At 31.7% G+C, this 25,114-nt stretch overlaps 4 protein-coding genes and 1 long non-coding RNA gene across 10 annotated transcripts in view; 2 read left to right on the forward strand and 3 right to left on the reverse strand.

Moving 5' to 3' along the window:
* LOC109336129 lies at positions 785-15,411 on the reverse strand. Its single transcript, XR_002106305.1, has 3 exons — positions 15,400-15,411; positions 994-1,120; positions 785-950 (listed from the first exon to the last, which is right to left on the reverse strand). It is a non-coding gene; the product is annotated as an uncharacterized LOC109336129 (long non-coding RNA).
* LOC109336128 overlaps positions 1,362-25,114 on the forward strand; it is a 28,107-nt gene continuing 4,354 nt past the window's right edge. Inside the window, exons 1-6 of one of the 4 annotated variants that reach the window (XM_019572532.1) lie at positions 1,362-1,504; positions 1,642-1,836; positions 3,235-3,346; positions 4,401-4,629; positions 4,738-4,826; positions 12,179-12,186. In XM_019572532.1, the coding sequence (XP_019428077.1) occupies positions 1,478-1,504; positions 1,642-1,836; positions 3,235-3,346; positions 4,401-4,629; positions 4,738-4,819 (645 nt within the window). In that variant the 5' untranslated portion in view covers positions 1,362-1,477 and the 3' untranslated portion in view covers positions 4,820-4,826; positions 12,179-12,186. Of the gene's footprint in view, positions 1,505-1,641; positions 1,837-3,234; positions 3,347-4,400; positions 4,630-4,737; positions 5,276-12,178; positions 12,187-25,114 lie in introns of those variants that run through there. The other 3 variants (XM_019572534.1, XM_019572531.1, XM_019572533.1) reach the window with 3 other exon arrangements.
* Positions 6,228-8,959, reverse strand: LOC109336124 (pyruvate, phosphate dikinase regulatory protein 1, chloroplastic-like). Of its 2 annotated transcripts, none has more exons than XM_019572526.1 (3): positions 8,501-8,956; positions 6,893-7,526; positions 6,228-6,715 (listed from the first exon to the last, which is right to left on the reverse strand). In XM_019572526.1, exons 1-3 carry the CDS (start codon positions 8,909-8,911, stop codon positions 6,612-6,614), a joined length of 1,149 nt encoding a protein of 382 aa, XP_019428071.1. In that variant the 5' UTR covers positions 8,912-8,956; the 3' UTR covers positions 6,228-6,611. The 2 variants fall into 2 exon arrangements, with proteins under 2 accessions (XP_019428071.1, XP_019428072.1); XM_019572527.1 differs by having other exon boundaries at positions 6,599-6,715; positions 6,909-7,526; positions 8,501-8,959.
* LOC109336125 (chaperone protein dnaJ 50-like) lies at positions 9,977-13,678 on the forward strand. The gene is made up of 10 exons (XM_019572528.1): positions 9,977-10,220; positions 10,304-10,366; positions 10,464-10,530; positions 10,613-10,672; positions 10,754-10,804; positions 10,893-10,973; positions 11,927-12,039; positions 12,195-12,312; positions 12,780-12,906; positions 13,075-13,678. Exons 1-10 carry the CDS (start codon positions 10,087-10,089, stop codon positions 13,176-13,178), a joined length of 918 nt encoding a protein of 305 aa, XP_019428073.1. The 5' UTR covers positions 9,977-10,086; the 3' UTR covers positions 13,179-13,678.
* LOC109336126 (probable E3 ubiquitin-protein ligase RNF217) lies at positions 14,006-15,627 on the reverse strand. Of its 2 annotated transcripts, none has more exons than XM_019572530.1 (3): positions 15,525-15,627; positions 14,466-15,319; positions 14,006-14,252 (listed from the first exon to the last, which is right to left on the reverse strand). In XM_019572530.1, the coding sequence occupies exons 2-3, from the start codon at positions 15,284-15,286 to the stop codon at positions 14,180-14,182; spliced, it is 894 nt and encodes a 297-aa protein (XP_019428075.1). In that variant the 5' UTR covers positions 15,287-15,319; positions 15,525-15,627; the 3' UTR covers positions 14,006-14,179. The 2 variants fall into 2 exon arrangements, with proteins under 2 accessions (XP_019428075.1, XP_019428074.1); XM_019572529.1 differs by having other exon boundaries at positions 14,466-15,313; positions 15,522-15,627.

Here is a 25,114-nt window from a genome sequence, read left to right on the forward strand (position 1 = left end):
TATGTATGTTGACGTCTAAATGATTAATGGTAAAAACTCAATTAAAAATATGTATGTATCTATATATCTACTTAATTATATTCCTATAAACTGATGGATTCTGTAAGATAAATGTTAATAGAGTTAAATCCACTTATTTTATTCTATAAACTTATGGATTCACCCGTTATGATTGCAAGGATCTACTAATTGGCTAGAGGTCGTGTCAAAAAATTTACACTACCATTTTAAAATAAATAAAAAAGAAAAATGTATATAATAATGTAAGAATTTTATATATTACCAATCTATCATTCAATATTTATTTTAATCATCATTGACTCTTCAAAAAGTAATACAAATAAATGATAAATAATATATCATCTATGTATAAATTTGTACACTGATAGTTTATAAATATTATCATTATAATTATTTTTACCCTAAAACAACTATAAACTAGAAAGATACAAATCTACAACTATGTAATATATATATATATATATATATATTATCGGTCTAAATATTTATATAGTGTAATTTATTTGTATTATTTTTTTAAAAGAATTGATAATAATAAAAGATAAATGATCAATATATACATTTTTCTTGTGTTTTGTAAATTGTGTAATTACTAATGAAAGACGTGATGTAGATGTACCGACATAAATGAAGCCAAATCATATTTATAGAAAGAACGAAACTAATCTCAGAATAATTCAGATTGCTGAAAACCAAACAATTAACCTGTATTATTAGATTTTATTCAATTGTTATAATATTATTTTTTATATGTGTGAGATTTATTTTTCCTAAATTTTTATACTAGAATTCTGTTGTAAGACATTTTCTATACATCTAAAGGTAAAGGTAAAGAAACATATTATCTGTTGTTTACTAATAATACTAAGAAAATGTTTTATGTATCTTTGTTTATTGAAACAGAACCCCACATGATGATGGCGTTCATGCTCCACCTCTAATCTCTTAGTCTCTTTCTCTTACATTCATCACTTTCTCTTTTCTTCCTTCCAATTCAGACAAGACAAAAACACTCTGTACTTATAACTCACTTCAACTCTTCCATTTCTATCATCATTATTCATTATTTTCACTACAACCTCGGTAACTAGTTTTTCCTCTCAAGAAAGTACTTCACCATCTGTAAGTAGGTTTTGTTTTTTTGCTTTTGGCTTTACGTAATTATCCAGTAACATGAGAAGTAAGAGAGAAGAAACTTTTTGGTTATGGTTTACGAAAGTTATGTTCTATTTTATTTTATGTTTTTCTTTTTAATTCTTGTTACCCTTTCTTATATAAGGTTGAGTGTTTCACTATTTTTGACTTAGAAATCTCATATTCATGTTGAATCAGGTGCTGTATAGTTATATAGCTTAATATCTGTGTGACCCATTTTCACACGCAACTTTTCACGTTGAAACCTGAACACATACACCTCCTTTTTCTCCATTCCTAGTTTTTCTTCACCAAGATAGTGATGGAAGTGACAGAAATTCCAAAGTTGGTAAGAATTTGTTTTCAGTTTTTGTTTTTCTATGTTTATTAACTGTTCCATTGAATTGTTGCTCTTTCATTATTCGGTGGCTTTAATTATAAAGCATAATATGATTGGTTCTGTATGTATTATTTGGGTTGGTGCAGGATTTAAGTTCTTCTTCTACTTCTAGTTCGGGTTTGGAATCAGAAGAGAAAATGGGTACTCAGAAAATCTCAGTTTCAGAACACATAAACGCATATCAGTACAAAGCTGAAGAAGCTGATAGCTTTGTGATTGATATGGATTCTTTCTCTCCCCACATCATCAACAAAGATGCTATTACCAATTCCAGAATTACAGTAAGATACTTTTATTTCCCTTCTATTTTAATATATAATAATTATTTTCTTTTCTTTACAACCAAAATAGGGTCAATGGTAATTTTGGCAGAGACGTTTTTGTAAAGAATTGAAAAGTTCATCATCTCCTTAAAATTGAGTTTTACTTTTTTTTTTTTTTTTGTAAGAATGTGGGAAGTTAGTCTCCTATGGATAAATAATTAAAAAAACAATCATTCTTTGGGAATAATGACAATTAAGCCACCCTATTACCTGAACCTTTCATCAATAGCCTAATCTCAATGATTACCCTTTTTTAAGATTAAAAAAACTCTAAACTAATGAGTCATAACATATGGAAAATGATATGTTCTCATATAACGTAAGTTGGTAACATATGATATAAAGTGATATTTTATTTATTAATGATTGATTTATAAATAATATATATTATTTTCTCGTGAATAGAGAATTTAATAGATGATATATTATTCTATTCAATATATGTATGATAAAATAATATATTGAGTTTTAAGGGGGGAAATAGAGGAATGTATTGCATTTTTATAGATTATTTTTATAAAATTTAAAACAAGAAGACAGTATATTTACCTAAATCTAAATGTGTATTACCAAAAAGAAACCTAAATTTGAATGTTAGACCTGAGCACCAATAATGGCGTAATTATGAATTGAAATTGAAAGGGAAGCGCGCACACACGTTTTCAACTTCCAACATACCTTTCCGGCCATTAGAAGTGAATGTCTTTCTCAAACATTATTCTCCTCCCACGTCGCACTTCTTTCCCCTTTATCATAAACACTACGTTTTTATTGTTATTTTAATAACTTCAGTTTTAAATCAAGGAAAAGTTGACTAGGAAAGAAACTCTTTTTATATTATGAATAATAAGACCTGTCCATTAATGGATAAGCAAATGTCATGTAATAATACATAAAATATAATATGTAATGATATTTTATCTTCTTGTTTATCTTGAAATCACATTTTTGTCATTAAAGATATGAGTAAAAATAATTACTTGCAGTTCGTCAATATGTAGAAGGAATTATTCTCTTTTGGAGTAGGTGAATGTCATTCCTAACAAAATGTCATTATTAGAATTTGAGTATATAATCTTTTAATTTATATGAGGATATAGTACGATATTACACGACTAAATCAAAATCTTATTAATATTGAGGAATTCCTTTACTCCTAACTAAAGATTATTATCATTTTATGTGACAATTTAGTATTGTGAGATAGGAATTATTTTATACACACAAGAGTGATAATAAGAAATAAAAGCAAACCTTTTAAATAATACACCCTCTCAAATTTTATAAGCCATGTATTTATCATCACAATATACTTCATATTTTTTTAATTTCCTTTTTTTTTGGTATAACTCCTAGTTGCAGAGGAGCCTTTCGAGGAAAGGATCTCAGCGTGGGGGAGACAGGAAGGTAAACGGTAATGTCACCCTTCATGATAGGGACACTGTACCCGCTACATGTTCACCAAGAGGTACCCTTCTCAAATATATATACAAACTTATTCATTCTATGCTTCTAAACTAATAATTAAACTATGTTTTCTTGTGAACATGTGAACAAACAACATTTATTTGTTTCTCTCTCAAAGGAACCTAGACATGAAATTGGAATTTACAACAATTATAGCATACTTTGTTTGTTTCTTGATAATATTTTATATTACATCAATATGTCGACATTGACGACAATATCTCATAAAATATTTCACCACCTTGTACTTATGTAAGACCAAGGGAAGTGTCCCATGATTATTACGCCTCACATTGTTGAATAATGACATTCAACCACTATAGTAATAACACTGAGATTATATTAATTGGAAATTACAGGGCTGTGAATTTTTGTTTGGCATGGTTTTGGGTAGTTGAAGATTAGTTATAAAAGAATCTAATATGTGATCATGTCATTATCCCAAGTCAACCACGTACGATGCATATTGCCAAAGGAAATTAAATAACTCTGCTTGTCCTGTTTACAATGACAGTACTAGAATGTTGGTATCCCATACTTGGGGCCACAGATACTGTGCCATTATCAGAACATTTGGACCAAACATATGAACTTGTAATAACTTCGAAAATTCTAAACTTCATAAGACATCGCACATAATTACAATTCTTTTATCTTGTATTTAACTTTATGTACATGGTAAAACATATACATTATTTGATAACTTAAAGTCTACTTTTCTGATAATGAGATGTTGACATATAAAACTCATTAATTTATTAGTGCATATGGCTTGAGATTATAACTCTAATTTACAAGGAGTGTGTAATCTTTCACAAAGAGTTATCCTAGATGAAAAGTAATGTTTCATAATTTTCTTCTTTCTAATTTTGTCTACTAAAAAAGAGAAATAAAATATTTATTATTTACACAATAATTTTCATAATAACTATTCATATCTATAAATTTTACTTAAATTAGATCACTTTAATTTAACCGATAATAAATAAGTTACCAAAATTTGTAACTATAGAATTATTGTATTCATAATTGATATTGGTTTCATTAAACTGCAGCTGCTCTGGTAGGGTCTAACACGCCAGAAAAGACAGCAGTGGTGGCGGTAGGGTCCACAAATCATTCCACCAACACACAGCTCCATCACCAGATTACTATAACTGCTAGTAACATCTGCACCACCACCACCACCACCCAGAGTAAAAGTATAACTAGGAGATCTAGTTTCAGACGACCATCTTCATGGTTCCTTGACCCTAAAAGGGTTCTTCTTTTCTTTGCCACCTTGTAAGTTTCAGCTCTTAAACACTTCCAGCTTCTGCTTTTATCTTCACTTTTTCAGCTTTTTACACAATGTTATATGTGCCTTAATTTCTGAGATATGATATGAAACAGGTCAAGCATGGGAACTATGTTGCTCATATATTTCACTCTTGCTATCAGCAAGCAAAATGTGGGAGAATATGGAGGTGATTGATGATGGTTCCAACTTACAAGACAAAAATTGTGACAAAACTCAGAAACAAGAGGTTTGAAGAAAACAAAATTGTAGAAGATGAAAGCTAAGTAGATTTCCACCACATTGATGTCAGAATCAGTTACCTCTTTGGGAACTACAAGAAGCAAATACAGTGACATACTGAACTGCAAAAGAGAGGGAAGGGGAAATAATACTTCTTTTATACCAACAGAGTAGAACAATGGAAAAGAGTGCTTTCAGAGTGCTTTCAGAGTGCTTTTAGTATACTTAGTGTGGTTTTTATACCAGAAAGTCACTTCTTTTGTATCTACTCCTCAGTCCATATTTTCCTCCCTTTTATCTTTCTGTTCTGTTTTGCTCTTATGTGCAATACAAATAACAAGTGAGCCTCTTTTTAATGGATGTGACTTTCATTTTAGCAGAGGGAAAAGGGAAGGGCAAAGACATTTATTATCATGAGAGCTACCTACAAGCTATAAAGCTGTTTTGCTGATTGATGTTTGCCACTTGCATAAGTTAACAACCATGTGATTGTGAGCCCAATTGTGGGTTTAAGGAACAACCTCAAATTAACTTGAGCATTTAATCTAATCCTAAGCCATAATGAGCAAACAATTATTGAAGGCTTCAGGAAAGTTTTTAATACGTAGCTTGCACTTAGGTGAACAAAATATCCACTCAACCTACAAAATTTGTGACTGCTTGAACTACTCAATGGGAAATAAAACAGAGAATACCCTCATGTCTTCTGCGCCTATACGAAAGTTTTGGTGTACCAGCATTTTTATATAAACATGTTAAATGACTATATTTAGAATTGCAGCATTATGTAGCATATAGGGTACTTGGAATCTAATATTTCAACATTTTTAGTATGCTATGTATATTTTCAACAAGTATTTGCTACCACACTACACTAGAATCAAGGTTAAATTCCAGATATTTGGCAAGAAAATAGATGACATCATCACATACATAAATACGAATATAATGAAGGATTTAATATATATATGTACCGACAGTATAAATATTTTTTACACTGTCGGCAAATCTCCACCATTGATATATTAATTACCATTGACATTCAAACAAAAGTATTACAAATTAATGGTGAATGATGTGCTGACAGTGTAAAAAACTTTACAAAACTTTACACTGTTAGTGCATAGATTTTAAACTTTATAATGAATATACAGTGCCAGCATAATAAGCATAAATGGGATAAAAAACATTATCAAAGCCAATTAAGAGAGCAGCACGAAAAGCATCAGGGACAAATTTTCTAAACCTGAAAGTTTGCTATTGTTTCATTAGTTTGGGAACCAAACCATAAAGGTTAGAGGAAACATAAGGTCCCTTCCCTAGAACAAAACAGAAACATGTGAAAATTTTGACCAAAAAAAAGTCACCATCATTCACCAAATAATTGATTGCAGTTTTACAATTAACAAGTAGGTTCACCAGAGCAAAACACCTTTTTTCTGAAACTGGGCCTAGTTAAACCACTGTTCAACTTTTGTTGTGGAACATTAACAAACATTCTTCCTTAGAATGGAAATACTAATGTCTTAAAAGTTCAGAAATTGATAATAACATTATCATGTAAAGTTTAGATTTGATGTGATATCTAAAAAGCATACCTGTTTGTTAAAATCTACCCCACAAGTAATGGTACAAGAAAGTAAGCCAGCTGCATATGATTGTGAGTAGTTGTGGACTCTGTATTGTAACAGTTTACAACTTTGGTGGATTACAAGTTGCAGTTCAAAATGAGAAAAAAGTGTCATTTCTAATAGCGTTTTGAGATCCTTGGCATCAAGCACTTATGTTTCCGGTCATGGTACAGCCGCAATACAACTGCTGCAGTTTCTTCTATTGCTTTTGCAGTCACATCTGTAGTTAAATAGTAAAGTATTACTTCATTAGCATTAGTTTAAAGCACTGATTTGAACTTTCTAAGCTATTGTTTTCCAACTCCATTTCATGAATTAAATTAAGTTGTAGTTTACATTTTTATGTCAAAACAAAAAATGACAGAAATGTGAACTTGAGTAGAAATAAACATGTTACCAATGATTGGCCAAACAGGATTCTGAGCAAAGATTCTTCCAGCATATTCAAGTTCTTCTCTAATGTGATCCCTCTCAGAGTAATTACTCGTTGACTCTGAACTAAATCCTAAAGTCTTAGCCCTTGTTTTTCTAATGTTCTGTAAGACAACAGGATTTATAGTCAAGGCAAAAACTTTCCATGGATCCACTTCAAAGAGAGTCCTTGGCATTTCCACACCCATCACAATGGGCACATTGGCTACCTTGTAGCCCTTCTGAGCAAGGTAAATTGACAAGGGCGTCTTACCGGTGCGGGAAACACCGGTGAGGACAATGTCAGCCTTAGCCAAATTCTTGGGACATGCTCCATCATCTTGCTTAATGGTGAATTCAACAGCTTCAATCCTACGAAAGTAATCGTCAGAGAGGGGAACGCCCGAGGCACCACGAGGAAGGCCGGAGGGAGAGGCGCCCAAATGAGTAGCAATGGCCTCTGTAATGGGTCCTAATACATCAGTAAAGGATACACCCCATAACTTGCATGCCTTTTTAGCAGATGAAGCCATTGAAGAATCAGCTAATGTGTACACAAGCAAAGCACCTTCCTTAGCACATTGCTTTATGATCTCTAATAACTTCTCTGCATCATCAATCTGAATAAAAAACATAACTGAAATAAATTATCATAAATTTAGAGGTAGATGCTAACTAGTTTAATGAACACTGGACTTGTTACACAAAGTGTGCCACAATGTTGTGCCACTTATTCTGCTTAATTAATTGTTTTAAATATCCAATAATTATGAATGAGATGAGTTTATTGACCAAACAAAATTTATGACAAAAGCTGTTACACACTGTGTGAGTGAACAAACATTCACTCTAGGAAAGTAAGCAAGGTGAGCTTTCAAATTAGAAACATTATATTTAATGAACTTTACCGAATTAATCTAAGGTAAGGTAAGTTTTTTTTGTACTACCAAGGTATCCCTTCACATTTCTAGGCCTCCTAACAAGTGTCGCTCTAAATAATCGAACTTTCTACCTTAGGATCTAGTGGGTCTTATACTACTAGACCAATGACTTGTTGGTAGGTAAGATAAGTTTATAGATGAATAGTATATTTAATAAGAGAATAAATTTTACCCTCATAACTGGAAAATAAGTTATCTACTTCGACACTAAAAACATGTGTACTTAGAAATATTCTATGACATTGATATAACTCATCTTCTAGGATGAAATATATATTTTATTCTGATTTAATAAACTTGACTAGTTATGCATTTAATTTTATAATTTCTAATGAAACTTGGCTAGTAATTAATTAAAACACTGCTCAGTGCTTGGTAAGACCCAAGTTTAAATTAAAACAGAAACAATTGAAATTCAAAAAATTAATTAAAGAAATAAGTCAACAATAATTCAAAAAAGGTAAAACTATTGTATCGGTCCACTAAATTATTTTCTGATTTGAAGATGATGAAGTGAATCACTTTGTTCTGGCCAGTTCCTACTCAGATTTTTTCTCACAACTCTCCATTCTCATAAATTTTGTTATAATTTTTGGAAGCTGTTACTGAAAAAAGAAGTTATTTGTTAAACGCAAAAGGGAAAAGAATTGTACCCCAGAGAACAAATGCGTATTGACGGGGCAACCATGATCGACCAAACAATAATCGAATTGACCCAAAGCGGCGTTAACACAGTGTTCTGCAGTCCATCCAGTTCCGTCAGAGACTATATAGATGGACTTCGCAAACCTTACATCAGCGCCGTCATCACTAACGGCGTCATCTGGATCGAGAGGAATAGAAAGTGGAGATGGAGGGTTTGGTTGGTTCGGTTCAAGCGTTGGGGTTCGGAGACTGGACCGGTCTAATTTTCGACCGGAACGAATCGATCGAGCCCTTGACCAGCGGTTCAGTTGAGGACTAATCTTGGGCCTCCGACCCGGGTTCTGAGGAGCCCCTTCCGATTTGGTTTGGGTGCAACTCCTGATTGGAAGGATGGTTGGACATAACTGCAGAGTTGGCATAGCCTCCACAGTCCACACTTCACACTTTGGGATGATATGTTAGATTAGATTTATTAGAATTCAAACTTCTCTTTCATTTATTACTATTTCTATTTTAAAAGAGGTTTAATGATGAGATATTTAATACTTTACAATTTTAATTCAGTATCTCTTATTTTTTTTTATCTTATCACATTAGTTTCAAATAATTTTAATTTATCATCTCTTTCGTTCTATTTCGTTTAAAAAACTCAAGAAAATCAAATCAATTTATACTCTTACATCCTTAATTATACACATTTTTATAGAGACAAGCCTACAGTAATAATACAAAGTTAAACTAACATTACAAATTTTTAGATGTTATATTTGGGTCTATTTGTGAGTTTGAATTTGAGGGAAACGAAGAGAAATAAAAGGCTTAAAAGTCATCTCATAGATATATTTCATGTCTTTCAAGTCTTCATTTTTATCTTTTGCCCTAAAAAAATGAGCTTATGAATCCAAACATTCACAATATCTAATGTTCAGTTCCAACTATGAAAATCAACATAGATCAAGTCATCTCTTTCGTTCTATTTCATTCAAAAAACCCAAAAAAATCAAACTAAACCATACTCTTACACCCCTAATTATACACATTTTTTATAGAGACAAGACTATAAGAATAATACAAAATTAAAACAACATGACAAATTTTTAGATGTTCTATTAGGGTCTATTTGTGAATTTGAATTTGAGGGAAACGAGGAGAAATAAAAGGCTTGAAAGTCATCTCATAAATGTATCTCATACCTTTCAAGTCTTCCTTTCTCTCTTTTTCCCTCAAAAAATGAGTTTATGAATCCAAACATTCACAATATCTAATGTTCAGTTCCAACTATGCAAATCAACATAAATCAATTCATATCTTTCATTCAAAAAAAACCCAAGAAAATCAAACCAAATCATACTCTTACACACCTAATTTTATGGATTTTGAAAGAAAGAAATAAAGGGCATGTTGAGTTGTAAAAAAATTTCCCATTCCTTTTTAAGAACCTTAAAAAATAAATTCATCACATATTTATGTCTCATCCGGGTTCGAACCAGGAACCCCGAATGTGTGGCAGTATCGTGAAACTGAAGCTGAGACCACTTCTTCATTTGGGGGCAACATACACAAGTAGAAAGACATCAACCCCCGGCGAAATAAAATGATTCCGCCGCCGGCACCTCTGCGGTTGCGCGCAACCGCATTCTCATTCCTCGCGGTGCTTCTCTTTCTGACCACAATCTCTCCTTCTCTCGCAATCTACTGCGACGAAGACGATTGCTATGATCTTCTTGGGTCAGATCACCTTCCATTTCTTACATTTCCTCAAATCTCCTCGATTCGTTCTTCTAACCCTCAACGTTCTTATATAATTGCAGTGTTACTCAGAGTGCTAATGCTTCCGAAATCAAGAAAGCTTATTACAAACTTTCTCTCAAATAGTTAGTTTTATTTTCTTCTTCTTGAACGATTTCTCATTATCTTCTTTTATTTTTCTAGATTCACTTTCTAATTTGCTTTTGTTGTTGTTTGATCCAGTCATCCAGATAAAAATCCTGATCCAGAATCGCGAAAACTGTTTGTTAAAGTTGCAAATGCTTACGAGGTGCATTAAATTTGTTCAACGTTTTCTAATTGAATGCGAATAATAGAAACATAACGATTTATGCTAACTTATATATATATAGATTTTGAAAGATGAAGCCACTCGAGAGAAATACGATTATGCCATTGCTCATCCAGAAGAGGTAATGAGATTTAAGGTTTTTATATATCTATCCTTTTAACATTTATTGAAGTTGAACTGTGTCTTTATCTTTTGATTATAGGTGTTTTATAACACTGCTCAGTATTATCGTGCATACTATGGTCACAAGACGGTGAGATTGATTCAGTTTGTTGATTTATTGATCATTTTTTGTTGTTGATTCTGGTTTTATAATATATGAATACACTTTTATATGATAGGATACTCGAGCTGTGTTGGTTGGTCTTCTTATTATAATTTCAACTTTCCAATATCTAAATCAATCGACAAGGTATAATCAGGTACTGTGATATGTTAGCTACCATTTTATTTGTTTTAATGCTTTCTTGATGTGAAACTGTGCTATGGATTTGAATCATTTGATAACCGTTGAATAAACTAAGGTTTCACTTTTGTTTGTTTAAATTAGGCATTTATCCTATTCTCTGCTCTAAACTGCTAGTTCCTAGATTCATGGAGATATAGAACAACACATAATATCCTGTTTGCATATCCACTGTTTGAGTATCCAAGACTAATTCCAATAAAGACATATCTGATTTGACCTAGCAATGAATACACAAATGTACATTTCATGCTTTAGGTAAGCTAAATGCAGAGGAGTTGTACCTGTGGTGTTAAACCTTAAATATTGGGTACAACTAGGGCTAGCAAAACAATCTAGAAATCCATCATCCACTAAGCCCATCCATAAGGAAATCCAACCAATCCATCTATTTGTAAAGAAAATGATAAATGAATGGATTGTACATTTTTCTTGATGGATGGTTAATGACCCGTTCAGCTATTTTTTATACTACCAATTGGACCAACAAAAAACTTATTTTTTATCCAGCTCCTGTTCAACCCATTTGTCCCCAGCACAACTTCACAATGATGTAAGGGTTTTGGATTTGTTATGAACCGTTTTATATGTGTTCATTGTCTTTTGTTGATCATAACTTGGCAAGGAAGCTAGGTCGACCTTCAAGGTTGCCAAAACCCAAGTTTTATGGTGAATTTTTTCTGTATTATATATATATCCAATTAATCCCAGTGTCGTTGCCGTCTACAACGTTTTCCTATAATTTATAATCTTAGATGTGTGGCAAAGATTTTTAATACTTAAAGGCTGTGCACATGCATTGCTATTAGAAGCTATGTACTATTCTTTTTGTGCAAACCATTTTATTTGTTATTGGTAAACTATTGACTAAAGCATCAGGATTCATTCCTCTGACTTTTCTATGTCTAGGCTATAGCCATGGTCAAGAAAACTCCTGCATATAAAAATAGGCTAAGGGCATTGGAACTGGAACGCAGTGGAGGGGTTACAAACAAGAAGAGGAATCAAAAGAATGTGGACAAGTATGATATTGTATTCAGTTTGATTTTCCTCTGGTCAAACTATATTTCATCCTCTGTTAAATCAGTTTATCTTTTATACACAAGATTGGGCTTTAGTCACCTTAATTTGTTTTAATTTTGCATAAAATGACAGCCTGAAGAATCTGTGTTTGCAGGAAAGCGGAGGAAGACCTCAGCAATGAGCTTGACCTGCAGATAACTGGAACAGAAAAGCCCTCTGTATGGAAAGTTTTTGGTGTCCGCTTTGTTCTTTTACCTTATACTTTAAGCAAGGTTAGAGCTCAAATCACTTGGGAACTGCAATTACTAACCATGAAGCTCTCGTTGCTCTATTTTAATTCAATTTGCACATATATATTAAACTCCTTCCAACAAGTAGTGCTGAACCTTGAAATTAGTATTGCTTTAGGCAAAATTGCACTTTTGGTCCCATAACTTAATTGTTTTTCTCATTTTGGTCCCTTTCAGTCCCTTAACTTTGTTTACATTTGCACTTAGCATGTTAGTCCTTCCATTAAAACTTTTGGAAACACCACCAGTTTCACTTAAAAAACGATGTTGTTTCATCTTGGGTCCCACCCAACCCTTCCCCTACCACCACTGAGACAACATAGTTTTAGCGTTACCAAAAGTTTTAACAGAGGGACCAAAATGAGAAAAACAAACAAGTTAAAGGACCAAAAGTGAGTCTTTGTCATTGCTTTATGTCCAAGTACTAATCAGTTCTGCCCTCAATCCAGTTGCTGTTGTGGTCTGGCTGTTGGTTTTGGAGATACAACATGAAAAAGCACCCTTATTCTTGGGAAGATGCTTCTTATCTGACACAAAGGTCCCTTGGCATTCCTCATGATAGATGGATAACTATAGGTGACTGCAATTTATCCGCAGTGAAAGTTCTTCTTTTAGGCACCACTGAAGTAGAGAAATTATGTGTTAGAAGCATCCTGCTTTTATGTTTATTTGTTTTATTTCTTTTAGGCACCTCAATGGTCCTGTTCTGTCGAGTTTCACTGACTTAGTGCCTGTTTTGAATAGATGAATCAACAAAGGAAGATCTTATGCTAAGACGCTTATGGGAGAAGTCAAATATGGAGAGCTATGTGGCAGATATGCGAAAAGAATCAAAGCGCAGAAAATAGCTGCTTTTAAAGTACTAGTATTTGTTTTACTTCTGCCTTTGAACTAAACTACAATGTGATACTTAAAATTGGAATGCTGCAAGTTGATTTCTTGTCAGTGGCTGTTGGAGGTTGGAGGATACTGGATAGAGTAGAATTATCCATGTTAACCACAAAATTTTGGATCAATATTAATAAAAATACGAAGTTTAGACATGCAATTTAAATAGTTATCTGATAGTCTGTATTCTGTAAACAGTAGACTCCAAATACAGTACTGGTTAGCTATTGCATTATTCTTTCAACAAATTGGGTACTTAGTTCAGACTTTGCTGCATCTTGGGTAGTGGTATTGTGCGCTTGTAGTTCCATAGTTCATGCAGTGTGATTCATGCTGCTTGCTTGGCTTAAGGGAACAAAAATCTTGTAGGTTTGAACTACATTAGTACTTTTATTGATAGAAGACATTGTGGCTTAAATTTATTTTTGTACTATATATTGCAAAACTTATGTTGAGTATTCTTAAATCAAGTAGTAGCTTTATGCTTTTACATTTGTATTTAAAGTATATATTGTGTTTGTAGCAATACAAGATATAAGAAATATTACATACAGCATAAAACACAGACATGTTTATGGGTTTACAGACTCAGATTAACAAAGGTGAGCCTTTGATTCATTTGCAAGTGGTTCAACATTCAAGGTTAATAATAGTTTTTAGACTTGTAAATTACAATTATCATAAAAATAATGTATAAGTTCTATACCATGTTGATTCCTCTTGTGGTCAATTTTTTATATTCCCGAAATGCATTAACAATTAACAAATAAAATATAATGTACTGTCACAAGATTATGCAGCATATGTTTCTTATAAACATCAACCCCTAAACTAGACTTAGTAATGCTAAAATTATGCCTTTCATAGATGTCAACAAACTTCCCTACAAACAAATGAACAATCTTCATGAGAATTGAAGTAACTGAGACCCCATATCAACTATCATGCTTTCTTTTATTGTCTAATCTATTTGGCAGCCCCCATGAGTAGTTGTCCATTGTTCTCCACAAGCATAGCAAAACTGAAATTTGCACCTGCAAACACAACTTTGTTCACTAACATGTCATGTTTAAAAACTAATTACCCTCCCCATTACTTATTTCTTTTTGTCCCATCCTAATTTATAAATAGGACTAACTTTTTATATATTTAACAGGAAATATATAACTTATTCACATTATCTGTTTCTCTACAGAGAAGTAGATGATTATATTTACTGAAAAAAATTGTTGTGCAAGAAAACTAACCTGCATGTGATATGCAAACATCCTGCAATCTTTTCCACATAGAACTTGCACATGGGACACCTACTCCACTTGTTTTCAATGGCAAGTTCTCTAACAAGTAGGTCTTCTCTTCCTTTCTCATCCTTATTCAGATTCTGAAACACATCACAATCAACCTCAGAATGCCAAGGAGCATTACACTGTGCACAGAAGAGTCTGTGACAAAAGGGACACTCAGACTCCCTAATGTTTTCTCCTTCTTGATCAACCAACAGCATAGCAGAACAATCCTTAAATGGGCAATAAAATTTGGGTACTGCAACAAAAAGTGCCTCACACAGTGCCTTATCCCACCTTTCAACAAGTACTTTTGGAAGCAATGGCCTACAAACATCAAGGTCCAACACACCCTTGCAGTCCAAACCAGGGCATGAAACTACTGTTATGTTGTCTTGAACCTTTGTGGCCACTTGTTTGATCACACAGTCAGAGCAGAATGAATGGTCACATAACTTGTTCCTGAACATTTGTTCGCTCTCTTTGGTTTCTGCGCATATCTCGCAGATGATTCGTGAGGACTCTCCTGCTTCTTCATCCGCGAACTTTATCTTCTTGCAGTCTAGGCTGACTTGAACAACATTGGATGAAGATGGTAATGATGATGACGATAACGAGCCCTTGATGGTAGTGTTTCGCGGAGGGACAGAGGCTATGAGGGCCTCTTGCAACTGCAACTCTTGAGCATATTCCTTATCAGAGACGAAAACAAGATCATCATCATCCAACTTTTGAGCATATTTGTCATCAGAGATGGAAACAATGTGACCTTGGTCATGATCCATGTTGTGAAATTGGTAGTACTATCCAATGTGTGGCTCACTCAACTCTTGCTTTAGGAAAATTGTAAGAATATGTCACTTTCTATTTAGATGACTACATACTAAAGAGTAAAGACCTTATTCATTTGTAGTATATTCATTTTTTAGATTTGACTTGTTAACACAATAATTGCTATATTATCATAAAATAGTAATAAATGAAGAAAAGAAAGAGATTAAGAAGGAAAAAGAAATGACTCACTGTGATTGCTGCTTTCATACTCATTGGATCATGAATTTTGGTCAGACGTTAAAAGAATCAAAACACCTTCTCCTGTAAGTTACAACTGCATTTTCTAACGGCAGTAGTTACGTACATCAAATATATGAATTTTAAAAACCAAAACTCATTATGATAAACTTGCAAAACCAAATATTATTCTAAACAAAGTCATGTATAATGTATTAATATACTAACATTTGTTTATAAAAATAAGATAATAACAACATACATATAGTTAAGAAATGGACCGATAAGGAAATTAATGGCTTGCTGCTTCAGATTTTGATGCAAGATAAACAAATTACTATTTGAAAGTCCAATAGCATCAAGTTGTACTATAAACTCGTTCAGACTCAAAACAATATTGAAGAAAGCATTTAGTGTATCAAAACTTCATTTCACAGTGAAGAAATCATATTTTTATCTTTGATTACTAGTTAAAAAATATGAAATATTTTTTTGGTTTCCCATATCCTCACACCGGAGGTATCCTGTCCAAGCCGGAAACATCCACATATATGTGGAGCTAATCTCCAACACAACATTGATTATTTTGTATTTTTGTTTTAACTGTGATATTTAAGGTGACTTTTTTTAATACCAAAGTCATTGCATATTTGTATCCAAATCCACCCACTCTCCCTAATTTCCTTATATTTTTATTTATTATTGTTTTTTAAAATTATTCTATATATTTGTTTCTGAAGACAAAACAGACCATGGGCTCTAAAGTGGGCTAGGTAAAACAAACTTGAAAAAGAACATGATTAGATAATTGGGCAAGAAATGGACCATAATTTTTATTCTTATGTCATGTTAGGCTGAATAGTGAAGTCCTCAACTTTGGAAATAATAATTCATTACAAATATTTATTAGGTCATGAACTCATGATTGTGATATGAGTATTTTTATAAAAAATATCAACTTTTGCATGCAAATTGTTTTATGATTTTCGTATATGAACTAATCACTTTTGATGTTTATGATCGTCTCTCTCAATAAGTGTCGCTTTCAGAAATTAAGCCTTAAACCTTGGGAATTCAGTAAGACTTTATACTACTATATCAACGCCTTATTGGTATACTAATTATTTAATGTGCTATAAAAATATATACAATTCCTAAAATTTTAGATTTCATAGAATTAGGTTACATCATACAAATCATGAATGTCCACAATTCTTAGATAATAAATATAATGCTTTCAAAAATGTCATCATGTATTGCATTTTTTCTTATAATATAGTCTACACGTGCACTATACGCTTCCTATTTTCTCAACTCAGATTTTGTGACAATTGGTAACCACACACAAAAAATGGTATATATGGAGAGTTCAAAATCCACATATTCCAAATACCATTGATATAGAAAGATTTTAAATTATAGAACAATCGATGTAAAATGCGTACCTCGAAACTCCTTAAGATGTGTATGCAAAAGTTTAGACGGGTGAAGATTGGCAAAATGTAGTTTATTATATAAGCAAAACTCATTATCATTTAATAATAACTCAAATCAAGATAAATATATGTGAATATTCAATTTTGTCTAATTTAAAAAGTCCAGCAAAATGTTTTTTAACAAACAAAAAAACAATTTTAACTATACAATAATAACAAACAAAAATATATAGTAAAACAAATTAATGTGATAAAAATGTTTTAATTTGATCTTATTCTAAAAAATAATAGTAAATGAAAGATTTTGTTTTGAAAAACAATTTATAGAATAAAATAATTTTGGATTTTCCACTCGTATAAAAGAGGGTTTAAATGACTTAATAAATATTTATTGGGCACATATCAATTCAAAGTAATTTCCACTCCCAATTTCCTCTACAAATAAAAAGAATTTATTTAACAAGCACTTAATTGAATCAATGATGGTGGATACTATTTATCCCCACCAGCTTATGTTTTCTATTTAAAATAAAAAATAAAAAATAAAAAGAGTTTTAACTTTTAAGTGACTCAATATTCAAATTTTATTGAGAGATCTTCTTAGATATTTCACAAACAACTATATTTAATATTCAAATTTTAAATAAAATCAATCGACATATTTGATTCTGAATAAAAATATATTTAATTGATTGAACTCAATAATGGAAAGAATTCTTTTTATTTTTCACATGTGTCAAAATCCTACTATAAATAAAGGTTTGAGCATATGACAAAAAACACGATAAAAAATAGAGAAAATGATAAATGAAAAAATCATAAAATTATAAAGAAGTTTTTTAGTAACTAAAATAAATATTTTATTTTTAATGCAATAATTCTTTTCTACTCTCTATATTTATTAATAAATAAATAACCTTAAATAAAATGCTCTTTGATTTACTATATTATTATTTTAATTCAATAATTAAAATTACATTTGTCATAATTTTAAGATATAATATAGTGTAAGACATTAGTACTACACTTCATTTTCTTAAAATTGATTGTCAATTAATAAATAAGTAATTTTCAAGTCACACCTTATAATAAAGATATAAAAAACCTTTTATCAATAAATAGACAAAGTTGAAATTAAAATTTCTCATCGTTAATATGAGGTATGATGTAACACCGTGTTTTTCCGAGCACGTTTAATTAAGTAATTAGTTGTTAATGAATTAATTATATAAATTAATCAGTAATATTTTAGGTTAAACCTCAGTTGAGTTTTAGTATTGTATTATAATATTCTTGTTTGCCCTATTTTTTCAAGATTTTTGGAGAATAAAAGTTTCTGAGACGATTTCGGGTCGTTTTATCGAGTTTTCGCTCAGTTTTTGAGTTCCGTAACTCGGAATAGAATTACGATTTTTCCATTGGCTTCGAAATATTATTTATAGTCAAAATAGACACCAAGTTTTTCCGTAACTCATCTCTATATATTTTTCACCTCAAAATTCAAGTTTTGACGTTTCGGGCAAAAAACCTAAATCGATAGATCGTATATTTCCGGACAAAGTTACCCGGTAATACACGGGCACGACTTCAATTGCGAAATCACGTCGCATCAATCAAGTTGGAGTATTAATCACATCATAGGTTAATGACTTGTCAAACAAGCAAAGTCAAAGCTTCCATAATCCCCTAAATCACTCACCAAATCTCCTTACTCCACCACCATTAGACACATCACCTAAACAAGCCTAAAGTTAGATTGCCTCTCATTAATTTTCAGATTTGAGAGAGAGTGAGGCTTTCCTATAAATACCTCATCTCATCCTCTCATTTTTATACTAATTCTCCTAAACAAAATTAAGGTATTTTTTCTCTTTTTCTCTTCTCCATTTTTCTCCACATACACCATGAGAAAATTATGATCTTTTAATATGTTATTCATGGAGTTGAGTTTATGTTTGTTTTATTTAAATATTTTGTAAGTCATGACTAAAGGGGATGATAATGAAATCATATGAATCTTTGTGTATTTTTTTACTTATGTAAAACTTAAAATTTCTTCCTTGTTCTTGGATGAAAAACCATATCTTTGGACAAGGTTAGATGAGTTTATTTGCTTTAGAAATATTGGAAATTATTGTCACTATTTGAATGTGTTTAAAAGTGATGATTTGAACATCAAATGAACATTTATTGTGTTTAAGAAAGGTTTATGTCTATTATTCAAAGTTAAAATGTTTATGAGTTTTTGTTGAAATTTTTTCATTTTTAAAATGTATCGTGTGTGAAGGGTTGTTTAGCATATGTTATTCTTTGATTTCCAATTTAAAGTAATAATTTGGGATAAAAGATGATTTATTAAAGTCTTGACTTCATAAACTTAAAGTGTTATGAAATTTTGGATAGTAAAATAGTAAAAGTGTTAACTTATGATTTATAGTTCATGACTATGAAATCAACACCTATTAACCTTTGAGGTTATCTTAAATTTGGAGGTGTTGAGATGATCATAAAATTAGTTGTGTTTTCCTTGGTAGCATACTTTAAATGAGGAGATTGACCTAAAAAGTCTTGACATTATAAACCTGAATTGTTATGAAGTCTTAGATAGAAAAACGATTTAAAAGTGTTGATCTTGATTAAGTTAGTTTACTTTAAAGTGGTAAGATTGATTTAAAAAGTATTGATTTTGTTTAAGTTGGCTTACTTTAAAATGGTAAGTCTAGCTTAATAATTTTACTTAAAAAAGTTAATCTAAATAAAAATATTTTACTTGCAAAAGATAAGTTTTATGAATAGTTAGCATTACCGGAAAAATGTAATGAAATGGAAATACATGTGTAGAAAATTTATGTCTAAGGAAAGACTTGGTATTTAAGTGTGTCTTTATGACCCAACTCTCTTTCCTGGGAACTAACCTGATGTATATCCACATATTGTGACATAATTCTTTTATAAGTTTTATTAAAACTTTATTTTAGAAAGTGTCAGTGTGTTGTAAGACTTTCAATAATAAATGATGATTCAAGAAATATCTAACCTTGAATCGGATGGATGAAAGCGATTAAGTTCATTTTAGATCGGACGTTTTATTTTCGCGTAAAATGTTATTTCGTAAGAATAATAATTATCCAAGTGACCTAATTAGCGTTATTTTGATTTTAGCGTGATGAAGATTTCAAGAAGAGACCCGACGAATTAAGCTCACCTGTTATCGAGGAAATAATCTGCACGGCACACTCAGGTGAGGGAGAAAACATCGTGACACAGTGGTGTCCGAATATGCTTTAGGACCTCCAAACTCCCTCACAAGTCTGGAGTTATCTTGGGTATTAACAATATTTCTTATGCCGAATTATGTTAGGTTATGTTTATGTATGAAGATGTCATGATTATTCATGTTTAATATTGCTCGAATAACTGTTCTAAGAATTATATGTATGAGATAATTGTTAAATTCAAGGCTTAAAAACATGTGTTATAAATGAGAAAACTTTTCATTGAGAAAAGAAATTTAACTAAGTTTCAGACTTTTCTCGCTTGAGCAAGACAACACTCGTTTGAGCGAGAAGTGTCCAGAGAAAACGAGTTTTCTTGCTTGGGCGAGATAGCTCTCGCCTGAGCTGAAATATGCACAAAGAAAACTGGTTGTTTTCTTGCTTAAGCGAGACAACTCTCGCTTGAGCCACATGTGCCTTATAAAAAAGGTGATTTCCTCACTTGAGCAAGACAGCTCTCGCTTGAGCGAGAGGACTCCATATAGACAAGACTTCTTAAGTCGTCTGAATGATAACTCTCACATGTGCGAGAGCCTAATGACATTTTTTGCCATAAAGAATTCATTACTTCCAATCCTATTCCATAAGTAAATGTTGGAAACGATGAGTAAATGTTCTTTCAATGAGTAAATGTTGTAAAGATGAATGATTATATGAAACTCTTGGAAACGATACAAAGAAGAGTTGTCATATCTAAAGTGATATATGTAAATAATTGCATGGTTAAGGACGAGGCTCGCAAGTGTTATATTATGCCCACATAGAGAGATCGTCTGATCGTAAGAGGCTTGGCTTGAGAGCCGTCTAGGGTGATTCAGCAATGGTTTGTAGTGGTGCTGAGAAGTATTATATGTCCGTGTAGCGAGATCGTCTGACTGTAAGAGGCTTGGCTTGAGAGTCGTCCAGGATGATTCATCAATGGTTCGTAATGGTGCTGAGGTTTATTCTCTGTGGTTTAAATGTTAAGATCGGGTCCCACTAGAAGCATTCCCGATGGGAGATATCTTAGGATGGGCAGATCGTTATAAAATATGGATTAAAAGATTAATTTGCTAACTTCGGTTAGTGTGCATATTCATTGTGAATAATGAAGTAGTGGAGAGGAAATTTATGGGAGACAAACGAGACCTAAGATGTTGAGAGGGACGGGGATGGCGGTGATTCATCAGCAAAGTCTTGAGGGAGAGTCTAGGCGAGACGAGTCCTGTGTATTCGTGGATGAGGTATTCTGTTGGATCGGATAATGCTCACAGTGCAAACTAGACGATATCTAACAACCTCTCTTTGCAATCAGGATCGATGAGAGGGATGCCCAGAAAGTATTTAGTACGATATCGTCCTGAAATGGACAGTTCCGTTGGAACAGATCGATCATATATCATTGTGAGGAATAAGTTTTGGCGCATTCAAATCGGCTTGTTATGGGACATGTACTCTCGGTTATTTCCGAATAGTTATTAGGAGGATAATGGTGTAAGGATGGTGGACATATGCATAGCATACATGGTATTTATCGATATTGATTCTAAAATCATAAGTTTTATACTTTATTCATCATTAATATATGCGTGTATGATCATATGATATATTTGTATTTGTTCTTTGTCTTAGTGTGATATTCTGTGTAATTCCACGATGTCAATGATAAATTTTTCATTAGATGTTTTACTCTATCTCTTTCTTTCTGGTGTACTTGTATACATCCATGTTTAGATGGATAGATTGGCGATGATCAGGGGCTACCACTTTACCATGTCCAAGGAGGGGTCATGGAACGTTGAAGGAAACAAATACACCTACACTAGTCCTTATGACCTGGAATTGGATCTCGTATGTGATGAATTTGTGTTGCATCTCCCGACATATTATGTAGTTCGAGGAGCATCGTTCATCCTACTAGAGTGAAGGTCTGTACCTGCCAGTCCATCCGCACCAGCTGAGGCACGAGGCAGATCGAAGGTTGTCAGGACCTAGCCCCAACCCCGGGATTCTCATCTACTGACTCAACGCTAAGAAGGACAGAAGGAACATGCATGGCTACTTCATCGGGGCCTAGGGGGTAAACCCCGGACCCTTCGATGGATTGGATAGCAAATGAGGTGGTGGAGGACGAGGACGGTAACTATGTAGAGTTAATTTGCATAAAGGACTCAGTGGAGGTTATAGAGATCTCTCCAGACTCGGAGATCGAGGAAGACCCGAGTGAGGTTTTCAGTGCACCACCGGTCTAGAAGCTCCTTTCTTTCTTTTGATATGGAACCTGTGTAGGGTACTTTTATAATGTCAACGCCTCTAACATTATTTTATTTTTATTTGTATTTTTAATCTTTGTTAGGGGTGAAAAATAGACTTCGCCTTGTATTTTTTAAACCATGATGTACGTATTACAAATTCAAGAATTGATTAATGAGAAGTATTTAGAAAAGAATTGTGTTTCATTCAATTACATTTTAAGTATTGAGAAATTATTTCCACAAATGTTTGAAAATGTGACGTCTTGAAAGAGAATAGATAAAATGGAAAAAATGATTTGTAAGTTATATGTTACATAAAAGAAAAAAATGTTACCCATTTTTTCAAGAGATTAAATATAGTAATTATGAAATGATTTTTGGGACGTTACATATGATATCGGACACTAATATTGTAGTTTACTCATTTAAGTAGGAGTATTGTAGTTTACTCATTTAAGTAGGAGACATAGATTAAAATTAAGTATCACTTGAAATAAACTCAACCAACAAATCATTTTATACTAAATAATTATGCAGTGTTGATTCTATAGCCCATAGTAGGTAAAAGTAAGATCTTATATTGTGAAACACAATAAATAAATATTTTTCCTTTTTGATAAGTAAAATAATCAAACAACATTGAATATAAATTTAGTTCATGCAATTAATGAGAATATCATATAGTACGAGCATATAGGATGATAATATCTCTCACATTATATAATTGTCTCATGAATTTAGATATCAAATTCAAACACAGCCATATTCCTAAAAGTGACCTTAAAGCTGGTTTTCTTTGTATTGATCGTAAAAACATACTGATGACTCCAAGTCATCGTGTAATCGACGCTTAACTGAAAATTGGAACGATACAACATAATTATAGATAAGTTCAAATAAATTAAACTAACTATATCCTAAATAAATTAATGCTCTATTAATCCAAATATAAAATAGTTTTAATTGTGAGTTTAATATATTATAACTTTTAACCAAACACCAATTTTTAACACAAAATAATCATCATCATTTTTTTTCCTAACCGGGGTTACCATTTTCCTAAGATTTTATGCAAAAATGATGATTAAGTACAACATATTCTCTACTACACAAATTAAACGTGGTTCAAGCTAGAAAGACATATATACAATGAGTTTTATTATATTTAAGAAAAAGTATTCAATATTTGATTAATTAACAGTGGAGGGATTCAGAATTATTTTAAACACAAGTATACTTTGTTCGTGAATTTGGCAAAATCGAAGAAAGAGAAAATATTTTTTATAGGTGTTTTAAATTTACAACTAGATATAGATATAGATTTGGTCATAAGGTCCCTTAATCCCTTTCAAGATGCCTGTAATCGTGAAGGCTTGCATGTGTTGAAGTAGATACATTTTAAAAATGGTTTTAATGCATTTAAAATTTCAAGCTTATTAGTTAAATTTGTGAAAATTATTGATTTTTATAGGTGCATGAATCTCAGCTTTGAAATAGTATTTTTTTTATGGTACATATTTTTTTCTCTTTTTTTTTTTGCTGCAGGTTATATCTATACTAATAGAAAAAGAGAAAATATAAAATAACTACTCATATAGTATTTTATATTTCCTTATTTTATCTTTTATAACTTCTAATTTCATGTTTATCTATACTAATACTAGTAAAAATAAAATAACTATTCATGGAGCATTTTATGTTTCGCTATTTTAAGTTCTATAACTTCTAATTTCATGTTTATATAAATTTCTATAACCTATCTATTTATATTTATATAAGGTCAAAACAAATAATAACTATCATCATGACATAATTTTTATATTTCAAATTTATCCTTTGTAACATCTCTCATTAATAACTAATATAAACTTTCACATATTACTTCGATTGTTTTCATTTTTTATATTAATATATCATTAATCTTTCACTACACTCTTTTATTTATATTTTCACTATCTATTGAGTTTATATATTGCATTTTTATATTTAAATTGTTTTCTCCTAAATATTATAACATGAAGCTAATACATTATATTTTTAAAAAAATACGAATATAGGTTGATCAAGTCTGTGCTATTTGACGCGCTAATATTTGTAAACTCATATTTTCTTAGGGATGGCAACGGGCACGGGTAGTAGCTACCCGCTACTCGTTTCGAAATAGGGGAGCAATACCCGTACCCGCCCATACCCGTACGGGTACCCGCTGCGGGTTTTTTGCGGGTATTTCTGTGTACCCGCGGGTTTTCTATATTTTCATTGAATTTCTAATTTCCTATTTCTATTATGTTTTAAATGAGATGAAATTTAATTATTTTTGTGTATTTTGAATGAATAGTTGGCAAAAATGCCATATGGTTTTTTGAGAGTTTTTTTTCTGATTTTTTTAAAAAAGAAAACACATACTATTATTATTATACCAGCATTATATTATCAATAACAATTGGATGAAAAATGTCAACAAATGTACAAAAATTAAAAATAAACGTACAACAACAACCTAAATTATTTTGTTTCGACTTAAAAAAATAAATGACTCAAAACAATCACTTAAATTATTTTGTTTGGATTTAAAAAAATAATCTCTTTCTAAAAAAATTCAAAAAAATCGTGCAGGCTAATTAACACCAACAAGTTTTCTGGGAATGGTGGCAAAT

Source organism: Lupinus angustifolius, chromosome LG20 (assembly GCF_001865875.1).
Source record: "Lupinus angustifolius cultivar Tanjil chromosome LG20, LupAngTanjil_v1.0, whole genome shotgun sequence".
NCBI classification, from domain to species: domain Eukaryota; kingdom Viridiplantae; phylum Streptophyta; class Magnoliopsida; order Fabales; family Fabaceae; genus Lupinus; species Lupinus angustifolius.

Excerpts from the sequence above, each read along its gene's own strand:
- LOC109336124 (XM_019572526.1), bottom strand. The coding sequence starts at position 8,911 with ATGCCAACTCTGCAGTTATGTCCAACCATCCTTCCAATCAGGAGTTGC. Across the intron at positions 7,527-8,500 it reads ATACGCATTTGTTCTCTGGG|ATTGATGATGCAGAGAAGTT; the intron begins GTACAATTCTTT and ends TTTTTTATTCAG. Across the intron at positions 6,716-6,892 it reads TCCTGTTTGGCCAATCATTG|ATGTGACTGCAAAAGCAATA; the intron begins GTAACATGTTTA and ends ATTTAACTACAG.
- LOC109336125 (XM_019572528.1), top strand. The coding sequence starts at position 10,087 with ATGATTCCGCCGCCGGCACCTCTGCGGTTGCGCGCAACCGCATTCTCA. Across the intron at positions 10,974-11,926 it reads AATCGACAAGGTATAATCAG|GCTATAGCCATGGTCAAGAA; the intron begins GTACTGTGATAT and ends TTCTATGTCTAG. Across the intron at positions 12,313-12,779 it reads TACCTTATACTTTAAGCAAG|TTGCTGTTGTGGTCTGGCTG; the intron begins GTTAGAGCTCAA and ends CCCTCAATCCAG.
- LOC109336126 (XM_019572530.1), bottom strand. The coding sequence starts at position 15,286 with ATGGATCATGACCAAGGTCACATTGTTTCCATCTCTGATGACAAATAT. Across the intron at positions 14,253-14,465 it reads TGTTTGCATATCACATGCAG|GTGCAAATTTCAGTTTTGCT; the intron begins GTTAGTTTTCTT and ends TTGTGTTTGCAG.